The 12,554-nt window shown below is 61.5% G+C and overlaps 1 protein-coding gene across 2 annotated transcripts in view; it reads left to right on the forward strand.

The window, feature by feature from the left end:
• LLGL1 (LLGL scribble cell polarity complex component 1) overlaps positions 1 to 10,800 on the forward strand; it is a 63,835-nt gene extending 53,035 nt beyond the window's left edge. For both annotated transcript variants that reach the window (XM_039491595.1, XM_039491594.1), the window contains exons 16-23: positions 563 to 716; positions 1,524 to 1,807; positions 2,476 to 2,740; positions 3,081 to 3,195; positions 3,564 to 3,658; positions 4,492 to 4,612; positions 5,778 to 5,857; positions 7,501 to 10,800. In XM_039491595.1, coding sequence (XP_039347529.1) covers positions 563 to 716; positions 1,524 to 1,807; positions 2,476 to 2,740; positions 3,081 to 3,195; positions 3,564 to 3,658; positions 4,492 to 4,612; positions 5,778 to 5,856 — 1,113 coding nt within the window. In that variant the 3' untranslated portion in view covers position 5,857; positions 7,501 to 10,800. The remainder of the gene's footprint in view (positions 1 to 562; positions 717 to 1,523; positions 1,808 to 2,475; positions 2,741 to 3,080; positions 3,196 to 3,563; positions 3,659 to 4,491; positions 4,613 to 5,777; positions 5,858 to 7,500) is intronic.
• The last annotated feature ends 1,754 nt before the right edge of the window (positions 10,801 to 12,554 follow it).

Consider the following 12,554-nt stretch of genomic DNA (forward strand, 5'->3'; position numbering starts at 1 on the left):
CTGCCCGGGCGGCGTGTTGGCTCTTTAACACGGACGTCCTTTGTCCCGAGTGCGTTCGACGCACTGGAGTGAGATGTGAACGGAGCAGGGCGTTCGTCAGACCGTCTAAAAATAAAACTGCCCCTTCGACGTCCCTTGCAGCTGCTTCCAAGCCACCTCCACTCAGTAGAGTCCCCCAGGGCCGGTGGGGCCTGAGTTTTAAAGATATAAACCAAGCAGAATCCCTGCTCCTGCGTTTCTTTGACACAAGTCTTCCGGGCAAAGGGAAACTGAGGCCTGGAGTGTCTAAGTGACCTGCCCAAGTTCCCACAGGAAGTCTGTGGCAGAGGAGAGAATTGACTCTCCCACGTCTCTTACTAGTGCCCTGACCATTCTGCACCCCCCCCCGCCCCCCGGCAAAAAAAAAAATAGCTCAGCCCTAACTCCCAGCACCTGGAGAGTCCCTGCTCTCTCTCAGGGACCCAGGAGGGGCTGTCCTGTGGGGCTGCTCCCTAGCTGATGGAGGAAAGAAATTGACCCCTGGAATCCAGGCTGATCACAGGACTGGTGTCTCCTCCCTCAGGTGCAGGAAGCCAATGCCCAGCTGGCCGAGCAGGCCGGCCCCACCGACGTGGAGATGACCCCCGTGCAGAGGCGGATCGAACCCCGGTCAGCCGATGACTCGCTCTCGGGGGTCGTGCGCTGCCTGTACTTCGCCGATACCTTCCTCCGTGACGGTAAGGCCTGGCCACAGCTCTGAGAGGGGATACAACTGTGCAGCCGGGGAGGGGATCCCGTGAGGCCTGTTGGCACAAGCACTACCGCACTAGGCTGGACCGACAGCTCTCCTGGCCGGACCCCGTGTCTGCACCAGCCCTCAATACAAGATGCCCAAGAGGCAGGCGTTCAACACCCCTGGTCCCCAGCTGGTACGGCACTGTATTGAGAAGCAGGGGCAGTTTCTTCCTAACCTCATCTGGTGCTCACCTGATGCCCTGAGGCATGAGGATTAATCGTTTCTAACTATGCTGTCTAGTACTGCTGCAGAGAGAGAGAGTTTCTATTCCACAGAAAGGTCTAATCTTTAAACCCTGCTTACTTCAGTAAAACCATGTGGCAGAGAGTTCCCCAGGCTAGCACTGCCTGTGCAGTTCTTCCTTTGGTCGGTAGACTAGCCAGTGCTAAAGACCCCGAGCTCAGAAAGTGCCGATTGACTTGGGTTGCCTCTAGGGCTCTGGTGTGGGTTGATGTTGTGCTAATACTCAGGCTGCCTGGGGGGAGGCAGTTTTTCCCAGTGGCCTCCATTTGCGAGGGCCCCCAAACAGAGTGGCCTGGCCCCAACCTGAGTGGCGCTGTGACCCCATACGCCTGATTGCAGTGTCCAGAATGGGGATCTGGGCCCAGCCCCGTGGGATAGGAAACACTGCTGTGGGGTGAGGTGACTCCAATACTTCCTCACCCTCGGCCCACCCCTCAGTGGTCTGTCTTTTGGGGGGGCCTCTGCGCAGCCCTGCTAATGCTGCTGCTTTCCCCCGGCTCCTCAGCCGCGCACCACGGGCCCACCATGTGGGCTGGGACCAACTCGGGCTCTGTGTTCGCCTACGCCCTGGAGGTCCCGTCCCAGGAGAAGTTCTCGGAGCGCTCGGTGGAAGCGATGCTGGGCAAGGAGATCCAGCTGATGCACAGGGCGCCGGTGGTGTCGATCGCGGTCCTGGACGGGCGGGGGAACCCTCTCCCGGAGCCCTACGAGGTGTCCCGGGACCTGGCCAAAGCCCCTGACATGCAGGGCAGCCACTCTGTGCTCATCGCCTCGGAGGAGCAGTTCAAGGTAAGAGAGGGGAGGGGCCGATGGCTGCGTCTCACGCTGCTGAGTTGCTGCCTTTTGCCGCCGTTACCCTGACGCGGGTGGCGTAGGTAGCAGGAGACGCTGCCTCATGCTGGCTTCTCCCGTGGGGACGTTCCCGTTCCTGAGGGAAAGGGGTGTCTGGCAGGGGGGCGGACACGGCAAACCCTGGCTTGGGTGGAACCACGTTGTGGCAGGAGCCCGGGTCTCTGCTGTGCCTTTAGAGCTGAAATGCCCCGGCTTGGGTGCAGGGCATTTCGGCTCTAAAAAAGTGGGTGTCCTGGGCATGTGCCGTTCCACAGACAGCTGGGCCTGGTTCTCGGGAACACGCTCCCTAACCCAGCAGGGCAGTGGCTTCCACCCTGGGAGAATGATCCCTTTAAGCCAGCCATGGGCTTTCTAGGCTGGTGGCCAGGGGCTAGTGAAGGGCGTGGACATGGCTGCGTGAGTAGCCATTGCTGCTGCTGGTGGCTAGAGCCCTGCTACACCAGGCGGCCTTGATCCTTGCCGGTAAGACTCAGCCGGCCTGCGGTTGGAGCCTCTGTGGAGCTCGTAGCCATGGACGACATGCGTCCCTTGCCCCACAGCAGTGGGGTGGGGAGGCAGGACCAGGTCTCCGCTCTCCAGCCAGCTTGCTCTCCGCGTTGACCCAGGTGTTCACGCTGCCAAAAGTCAGTGCCAAGACCAAATTCAAGCTGACGGCCCACGAGGGCTGCCGGGTGCGGAAGGTGGCACTGGTGAGCTTCACCAGCCTGGCGTGCGAGGACTACACGGAGAACTGCCTGGCCTGCCTCACCAACCTGGGGGACATCCACATCTTCACGGTGCCCGGCCTGCGGCCGCAGGTGCACTACAACTGCATCCGCAAGGAGGACATCAGCGGCATCGCCTCCTGCGTCTTCACCAAGCACGGGCAAGGTGAGTGCACTGCGCCGGTGGGACTGACGGTGGCCGGGACGTGGATTCCCGGCTTGGGCTCCTTCGGTGCCATTCGCTTGGCTCCAGGCGACCGTGGTGTGGGAGACAGTGCTGCACAGTGGGTAGAGCGCTGGGACCTGGGACCTGCCCTCTCATCTCCTGGCTGGCAGGGACTCTCCGTCTGTGCTGCCTGCTGAGCTGGGCCACCGAGGGGGCAGCTTTGGGGAACAGTTCTTGGGGAATGCCGGTGCATTGAGACACCAGGAGAGCGTAAGCCGCCCTCGTTAATCTGTCCGAGTGGGTGCCCGCTGCTGAGTCCCTCTGGGCTCCCTCTCTCCAGGCTTCTACCTGATCTCGCCTTCCGAGTTCGAGCGATTCTCCCTGAGCGCCCGGAACATCACCGAGCCGCTGTGCTCACTGGAGCTCGTCCGGCTTCGGGGCACCACCTGTCGCAGGTAGGCCGGCCGCCTGGGCTGCAGGAACTGCGAGCTGCTGCTGCCTTGAGTAGGGTGTCCCTGGGGGGAATGCTGGGGTTGTAGGGCGGGAGCAGCCTCCCAGCACTGTTTGGCCGAAGCAAACTGGCTGCTGCCTGTGTCATGACCCCTGAGTCCCTCTGCCCTGATGGGGCCGGCTAACTGCCCCTGGATCCCAAAGGCCCTGCCCTCTGTCCAGTGCGGTGATGCAGAAGCTGGGGGTGACTGTGGGCCCGTCTACAGTTCGGTCCCCTGCAGCAAAGTGTCCCCATCCCCCCTTCGCTGCCCTCTCCTCTGCACAGGCTGGGAGCTGGCGGTGACGGAAATAACTCGCTCTTCTTGCTTGTCAGCCCCAATTTCACTGGGACACCGAAACTGACCCAGGCCAACGGGACTCACCTGCTGCAGGGCTCGGAGGCGAACGGCTCCCCTGGCGACGGCACCCGTAAGGAAACCGATCTGACTCTCTGACCTGCCCTGCCCTTCCGCCGAGGGGCCCGGTGTGCTGTGGGCACTGACAGAGCTGGGCTTCACAGCCTGCCGAACCTCCACTGCCCGGTGATACAGATGGGGAAACCGAGGCATGGGGGGCTGGGACTCGGCTAAGATCTGTGGGGATCATGGCAGAAGGAGGGTCCCTGTGCTTTTCGCTGCAAGGCTGCCCGTCTCCTCCCTAGGCAAAGCCCGTGGGAAGACAGTGGACTCTAGCTGCACTGGCAATCCTTGACATGTGCTGCCCAAGGGGACGGGGTGTCTCCCTGGCCTGTGGTGGGATGAAGTGCTGCTGGGTGGTGAATCTCTCTCCCTCTCCGGTGCACGCAGCATCTCCAGCCAAAAGGCCTTATGCCAAAGCAGGCCCCTCCGACAGGCTGGCAGCTGGGCACCCTGCTGAGAGCCAGGAGGCTGGAGTGCAGCCTGGCAGAGTGACTGTCCTGCGTGGCCCACCCAGTGCCCCAGGCGGTTCCCAAAGCACGCCCCATCTTGTGGACCGGGGACCTCCCTGCCCCTGGTCTGAACAGCTGCTGGGACAGTTTGGGTCCCGTGGGAAGGCTCATCCCATGGGTGCGGCAGTCGGGACGCTCCTGGCATAGGAAGAGGCACAGGTGTCATTGGCACAGCTCCGGATGTGCAGTCTTTGAGGGCGGGGGTGTTGTCCAGGGCAGTCGTCAGCTCCTTGCTCTGCTGGGCTGGGGTGCAGATGCCCGGCCTGCCCTCTAGCAGGGCTGGTACCATGAGGTGTGTCCTGGAACCAATCCCAGTGCTGCCTGTGTTCTCCAGGGACGCCTGAGGAACCCCAGGCTGCCTTCTCCCCGGCGCCCACCGACTCGCCGAGCAGCCCGGAGAGCCCCCTGGACACCACCGGGGACATCACCGTGGAGGAAGTGAAAGATTTCCTGGCGTAAGTTCGGGCTCTGGGGAGTCACTGGTGCAACAAGCCTGAGCGTTCTCGGCTCGGGGGCTCTGTTCTGGGGCCTGGCAGCATCAGCTGTGCCATTGGTGCTCTCTGGACATAGTCAGCTCTGGCCTGGGGGATGTGTGCAAGACAGAGGAGTCCCCGTCTCCCAGGCTGCAGTGGCTTTGTTCACCCTCCCTGCACGTAGCCCCGCCCAGCCATGCCTAGGGATCGAAGCGTGCACTGGATTACTGCAAACTGGAATCCGGTGAGACGGCACCTGCGCTCCTCTGGGGGGCGCTGTGCCTGCACAGAGCTGCCCACCCTGAGGCCAGAGCGCTCTGCAGGGTTAGAGGGGAGAGGTGCACCTTGAGGTGGCAGAGGAGTTTCACCCTGGTCTCTTCCCCTAGGGCCCGTCCCTAGCTATAAGGGTCCTGCACCCGGGTCAGACCTCGGCTGTACGGACAGTGCAGCCTCTCTGCTGGGAGCCCCTTGGCTGGGCGCATGGAGAGTCTGGGAGATTAGGCCGGTCGAGGGGCTCCCTGCGCCTCTGTGCACGTTCCACCGTGCAGCTGGGTTTGTGCAGTGCTGGCCGGCCTGCCCCAGCCGGTGTCGCTCTGTGCGTGGCACGGCCTGGAATCAGCCCTGCCCAGCGACACGGCCGGCCTTGGGCCCGCTCGTGAGCTAGTTCTGTCTTCAGGCAGTGCTGCGGGAGCCTCGCTCCTTACGACGAGAGGCCTCAGTGCGCAGCCAAGACCCGGAGAGCTCGTCTCTGCCGGCGGGTCAGCGATCCCGCCCAGTCGGCCTCTCCAGCGGGCATCAACAGGAGCGACGGGGGCCGGGGATGGTTCTGTGGGGCAGGCACCTTTCCTAGGAGCTGGACGCTGTCTCCATTAGTGGGGAAGCCGCTTGGCGTGTCCCGCGTCTGGCCTCAGATGCGGGCCTGCGTTGCCCTGCTCTGGTGGGGCACACGCAGGTGGGCGATTCGACCAGCATCCCCTGCCAAGCGGGAGCACTGGATCGTCTTGGCTTGTCCTTAACGTCCGGGAGGCTGGGGGGTGTCCGGAGCCCAGGAGCTCCTAGCTCGGCTGTGCTGGCCCAGCGGCTGGGGGAGGGCGTCTCTGGCCCAGTTCCCGGCTGCGGTCTCAGTGTCGGCGTGTCTGTCTTCCAGCTCCTCGGAGGAAGCGGAGAGGAACCTGAGGAACGTGAACGAGGAGGAGGCCCGCTCTCCGGGGATCCTGATTAAATGAGGTGCGCGGGGAGGCAGGGGGTTCTTGCCCTGCGGGTCAGGCAGCACTTGGTGCCACGTTCTCCCGCGCCCTGCCTCCCTAGGCCCTGGTGCTGCTGCTGGGAGCCGCTCTGCCGGTAGTGCCTGTTCACCGGGCCGCTGGAGCCCAGTGCCTGGCTTGTTCTGCTTGCTGTGGCTGCCTTTTTTCCTCCTGCACCTGGCCCGGGCTCTGCTGGGCTTTGGGTGAGGCTGTGCGGACGCCCCTGGCAGGCAGCCATGCTGGGTCTGCTGTGCACCGGCTTGGGGTGCGGGGCCCCTTAGCTGGGCACATGGCGCTGCCCAGCATGGGAACCCCCGTAGGAAGCACAGTCCCAGCGTCTGCGCTGCAGCGAGGGAAGCTCCTGCCCAGGTGACTGACATGGGAGCAGACCTCGGGGCCACTTCAGGCTAGTGGATTGAGCATGGGGCTTGGAATCAGGATTCCTGGGTCCTGTTCCTGGCCGAGCTTGGGCCCCGTTTCCCCAGCTGTGAAATGGTTTGAAATGCTCCACTTAGGGCCTTAATGTCGTTCCGGGAGCTGCTGCACTTGTCTTGCATCATTTCCTCATTTAATCAAGGCAGCTGGGCAGTGTGTTAATTTCATAGTTGGCCCCTGGGGGATCTTCTAGGTTTAATAAGTGGCAGCACATGGTCCTGCAAGGGGCGGGGTACGCTCTGGGGGAACCTCCGGGCTGGTTCGGTGAAGCTGTGCAAGGTGGGGCTCAGCAGGAGAGTCTTAGACTGCACTAGTGCAGGCCTGGGGACTGCCCGGTCCTTTGTTTCTGTGCCTGTGCCCAGGGGTGGGTTGTCTGCAGTGGGGATTGAACCTTGAATCTTAAAGCCGGAGTTTAAAAAAGCCCAGCTCTGTCAGCTATGCCTAGAGGAGGCGCATCCCCTCCATGGCCCAGCCACTGTTAGAGAGGGGGCAAAGTGCTAGGCTGGGTGGGTTACACGACTCTCTGCTGCTTGCTACCTAACCAAACTGAGAGCAGAGCTGCTGCCATGGGGCGAAAGAATCCCCATTGGCTGCCAGCAGTACAGGGCTTATGACCCAGTGCTGATTGTATCCAGCAGGGGGCAGCGTCCTGCATTAGCCACTTCATGAGTAGAGCTGGGGAAACTTCTGGTTTCTTTTTTTTTTTTTTTTTAAAGCCACTTTTCCCTTCACAAGCTTCTAAGTGGCCCTTTTCTGATAACTTCCCCTATTTTTTGCCAGTTTAAAAAAATAAAGAAATAAAAGCTTTCCCCCTTCCCCTTCTAAATGAAGAACAAAGCCCGAGAGCTGGCAGACCACAGCGAAACAAAAACCCATTGAGAGGAGCCTGGTTTTTATGCAGTTGTTTTGCTGTTTGAAAAGCCTCTTGACGCTGCTGATTTTAAACTCTGCTCGAGGCTCGGAGGTTTCTACCGTTCCACGCTGCCACCCCATAGTACAACAAACTCTCGGATCCCCCCGCCCCCAGTCATAAACGGAGGGTGGGTGTGACTGCTTGAAAGCTGTCTATAACCCGGTGGGGGGGCATCTCCTATCCCCTGCCCACCCCCCCAGCTGCACCGTGGCTAGTAATGTAATTGACAGGACACGCCCAGGATGCTGTACTGATGGATTTGCCTGCGCTCTCCGCAGGGACCGTGCCGGCCCGTCTCCGCGCCTGGAATCCATGGACACAAGACTTGACTGAGCCAGGCTGTCGGCTCCGCTTCTCCCCAGAGACCCTCCGCGTAACTTAGACTCGCCTCTTCTCTCTAACATCCGGCCGGGAAGCTGGAGCGTGACGCCGCCGCCCCCCCGCTCTGCCCCGGTTCGAAGGTTCTCTCTCTCCGCCGAGCCGAGCCGCCCTCCGCCAGCGGGCCCAGTGCACTGCAACACTACAGCTCTGCCCCCGTCCCCCAAAGCAGAATCCGGACCTGGGGCAGCGGGGTGGAATCACTGCTTCCGCCTGGCCTAGACCGGGAGGGACTGCATCCAGCTCCCGGGACCCATTGCTGGGGCACAGCATCGCACGGACGCCTGGGGGGAGGGGTTTACACAGTTAGTCTCTGGTTTGGGTTGTTTCCCCCCCCCCCACGCTGAGCTCCCAGAAGGACTCTGATCTGGGATGGGGGGGCGGGGAATAGGGACATTGCTTGGCCTGGGGGGGAGTGTTTACATGTTTACTCCTCACTCCAGCCGCTCTTTGAATACTTCTACTTTCCACGGAACCGGCTGGCCTGCCGCAGATGGTAAGTCCGGGAGGGCTGGCTGGACTCGCCTTAACACCCATCTGCCCCTAGGGGGCCCTCTCGCTCAATACCGGATTGGTGTCTCAGTGGGGTTGGCAGCTTCCCCCGCAAGGCCCGTGGGGAGTGATCTCCACTTGTCTCAAGGGGCAGGGTTCACCCTCTGGGGACCCATTGGCTCTCGCTGTAAAGTGACAGGAGGACAGGGGAAGCTGGCGGGGGCAGAGGGCTGGTACCAGCTCCTCCGTTGTGTAGTGGGCGGGTGATGGCTGTGACAATAGCACAACTCCAGAGCGTCTCACTGGCCCTGGAGGTGAAACAGCCACACTAGGGTCCAGCTCCTTTCTTAGCACCTTTCCCTCCTCCTGGGGGGCAGGAGAGCCAAGTTCCTGCTCTGGTTTAGCAGCCTTTATTTTGGGGGCTGGTTGCCTCTAGGGGCCTTCATCTTCCATCTTCACATCTGGCTCCAGCTGGGTTTTCTCCCCCCCTCCCTTGGGATGAAGGAGACCAGGGCAGAGCCAGTCAGCACCAGGCACGGCTCGCCCAAGATGGGACCTTGCCGTGCTGATCCAGGGATGGGTGACCCAAGGCCTGTGCCTTCAGACAGGCGTGCCTAAGAGTTAGATGCCAAAACAAGGGTCTGTGGACGCCTCTCTTCTCCCCTCTCCCCCGCCAAGGTGCTGAGCAGCTGCCTCTTGGGCTCACCGCTTGTTGCAAGTGCTCTGGAACCCAGTCCCTGGCGATTACACACTTGGTTTCCAGCGCCTCTGTATGAAAACGGCCCCAGATGTTCGCCTGCCTGCGCCAAGGCCGTTGACGTGCAGGTGTGAATCGCAGCCTCAGACAGGTGTGAGCCAGGGCCTGAGTTCTGCTGGAGGAGGTTCCCTTCCTCTCCTTTCAGCCAGGCTTTGCCAGCAGACGGGGGCCCAGCCAACTCCTGCTGCTTCAGGGCAAAGCAGCCTCTGAACTGGCTTTTAACGTGGGCCACCCGAGCCCCTGGCCCCTGTGGGGGGGGAGGGGGATCTGGCCCCAGTTACACTTTTAACCCCATGTGGCATTTGAAACGTCCCCGTCCACTGGGCTGAAAGGTGGCTGCGGGTCCGGGAAGCTCATTCCCAGGCAGCAGAAATGCAGGTGCCTGTTGATCAAAAGGCTTGTTGCTGGCAGACCGGTCAGTTTCAGTGGGGATATTTTAATCCGTTTCCTTAGGCTCCTGTTTTTCCTTCAGCGCCGCTCGAGATCTTTGCACAGGTGGGACGAGGCTTTTGGATGGGGGGGCGGGGAGGCCACGCTCGGCGAATGTTGAAGATAGTTTGTTTTGACTTGGTCAAACTTAAAATTCGGGTGGGGGGGGGAGACAGCACTGAAGAACGGAGCCTGAGCCGCTGTCGAGCGGTAGGTCCTGTTTCCTGCAGTATCAGTTTCCTTAGTTGCTCTGAGCTGGTGTGTAGAGCAAAGCCGGTGTCCGCTGGGGATTCCTGACTCTAAACTGGATTGGAAGGTGACGTCTGGGACCGAAGGAGCCAGCTGGCTTGGGCTCTCCTGGGCCCGAATGCTCCAGCCTTTGGAGCATTATGGCAAAGCCTCTCCCCTCGGGGCTGGGAAGGAGGACGCTGGCCCGGCTTCCCCAGCAGTCTCTGGCTGCCATCTCTCTGCTTTGAGCTCTCCATTCTTGCCTGAGCAGCGTTGTGGCTGGGAACGTCCCCGGCTCCGCTCTGTTCTTCCCACCGGGAGGGGGGGAATCTCGCAGCCAGGTCAGCTCTTGTTCCTTCATCCCAAGCTTTAGCCCCGAGCGCTCTCCCTCGTCTCGGGAGGCCCCTTCGCAGGGTGCACACCCACTCCCAGGGCCGCTGGGCAGGCATTGTTTCCTCTTCTCTCCCCCGCCCCCCATTGCAAGGACTGGGGGCCTGGAGCTGGAGGCCAGGGCAGGCCCGGGATAGAGAGTGCCGTACCCCGTCAGTGCCTGATCCAGGCTGCTTTCCTCTTTCCAAAGTGCCAACGGGCCTGCTGGGCCCTGACTCCTGGAGGCCTGAAAGCCGGAGTTACAAGGGCTGGGATGGGGGCATCCGCCTGCAGCCCCCTCACCAGGCCTTTATGGGTCATCAGCCCCACCTCTTAGCAGCACACGCAAATGGCCGGCCTGGGAATGGCCCCTGGCTGCCTTGTCACATGGCCCCTTGTGCCAAACCAGCTCTGGGCCGACCCCGGTTCTCTCCGCGGCTCTTTGATCGGGAGGTGCATGGCAGAGCAGGGCCCCGTGGCTGAGCCTGGTAGCGGAGATCGAACGCTGTTACTCGGAAGCGGGTCGGGGGGCTCAGTCAGTCAGCGGCCGATACTTTGAGTCTTTGAAGGAACTGGCTGAGCTGGGGCTGGGGCTGGGGAAGCATCTGAACTGCACAAACCCTCTGGACCCCTCCCGGTTCTGTTTGCTAATAGTATTTTTCTACACCCGACCTTTGCCGCGGAACCAATACTTTGTGTGGCTGTTTTGGTACTAGATCCGTGGGGGGCAGGGGCAGGAGGGAGGGGAGAAATGTAGTTGTCGTGGGGTCCCCTGCAGTCTAACCCAGCCCTGTGGGGTTCTAGTGGCCCCGGTAGAACGTTCCCTCCTCTCCCCCCCGTGTCTTTTTGGTAAGATGAATTTAGCATTGTCTAGTTATGAAATACCGGTTTTTAATATTGAAAATAAAGCATTTAATATCTCTTAGCTGTGGCAGTGCCTGTCCCTGCTCCCACCCAGCGGAGCATTTCTCTCCCTCTGCAAGCGGGGGCTGGGGGTGGGTGTGTTCGAGGGCGGCTGCATTCCAACCAGGAGGCTGGGATCTGCCTAGGGAGCAGGGCGCCAGTGTACTCGCTGCACAGCAGCCGTGCCTGGGCCAGAGCCTGGCAGCACAAGGTACCTGCTGCTGGAGCGAGGGGAGCAGAGAGTTAAACTCTGCCTGTTCTCCAAGGCAGAATTCACACGGGGAGGGAGCTGGCTCTGTCCTGCACAGAGCACAGCCTGTGCCATGCAATGCCTGCACCACTGGGGCAGGGAGCTGCATCCTCCCCTTCCCCTCTGTACCACCAGCCCTAGGACCCGGGGGTTGGTCCCTGCCCACAGCAGGCTGGGCCTGGCTCCTTTCCCTTGTGCTGCACCTTCCTGGTCCGAACAGTCGCTAACCTGTGTGCCAAAGGCCTGGTGCAGGGATGGCCATTGTGGCAGCCCTGGGGCAAAGTTAATATACAGCCCCCTCCATGCTGGGCGGAGTGGGGGCTGGTAGGGAAACCAGCTTGGGGGGAGGGGGTTAGTCTGGCTTGGCTAAAGCCATAGCAGCTGTGGGGGGGAGGGGGCTGCATTCATGGGCCTTTCCACCATCCTGCATGGGGCTGAGCATGTGCCCTGCACACGGAGGCTGCTGTTTGCATGCAGAGGGCCCTGGGCAGCCCCCAATGCTGCACACCCCCCAGCTTAAAAAGGAAAACCACATTCCCAGGTAAGCAGCAGCCTTGGGTTGTGGCCAAACCCTCTCACCCCTGGGCTGTGGAGAAAGGGAAGTGGTGGAAAAGCAGGCCCTCCCCTCCCCCAGTTCAGCTCCTCCCTGGTGAGGAAGCCCAGCTGGGCATGGCTAAATCCAGCCTTCACCAGCTAACTGCAGTGCCGCCCCTTGGGCTGGAGCCTGGGCTCAGCCCCTCCACGCTCCCACCCTGTGAGGGCTCCAGCCCAAAGCCGCCGGCCTGCGCTGCTATCGGTAGCCGTGTGGCCAGAGCCCTGGGAGCCAGAGGCCACTGACTTGGCCTCAGAGACTGGCTGCCACAGGAGTTTTATTGCAATGCCGATGGACCCAGAGTCCAAGGCTGGGTGGGACCCTTGTGCTCCCCCCATGGGCTGCGTGTAACCAGAGCAAGGCCCAGAACCACGCCCTGGAGCAGCTGGGGTAGAAAACCCTCTTCCTCGGGCGTTGGGTTCCAGGGTAAAGACCAGTGAGGCAGGTTCCTGTTTGGCTTGTTCCCATGCCCAGAGCCCCCCTCTCCTCCCCCTTTTGAACTGGGCCAGTGCTGTGTGACCCCCCCCCCCCCCACACACACACACATTGGCAAGGGGGCCTGGGCCTAAGGATGAGGCTGGAAACTAGCTCCCGGGCTGGCAGGGGAGCCCAGGCTCTTTAAAACAGCCCGTTTCCACTTAAAGCAGGGCCCAGGTGCTGGCTGCTTTTTTTACTGTCACACCTTTGCAAAAGCTTCATGCGCCAGCCTAGCTCCCTGTGCTGCAGCTACCCTTGCGCTCAGACTCTGAGAGCAGATGGGCCCGGCTAGTCCAGGGGTGGGCAAACTTTTTGGCCTGAGGGCCACATCTGGGTGTAGAAATTGTATGGTGGTCCTTGAATGTGGGTTGGTGTGCAGGCTTCAGGCTGGGGCCAGAAATTAGGAGTGGGAGGGGGCTCTGGGGCTGAGGGGTTTGGGGTGTAGGAGGGTGTGCTG

The sequence above is a fragment of the Mauremys reevesii genome, linkage group 10 (genome assembly GCF_016161935.1).
Source record: "Mauremys reevesii isolate NIE-2019 linkage group 10, ASM1616193v1, whole genome shotgun sequence".
Taxonomy (NCBI): Eukaryota; Metazoa; Chordata; order Testudines; family Geoemydidae; genus Mauremys; species Mauremys reevesii.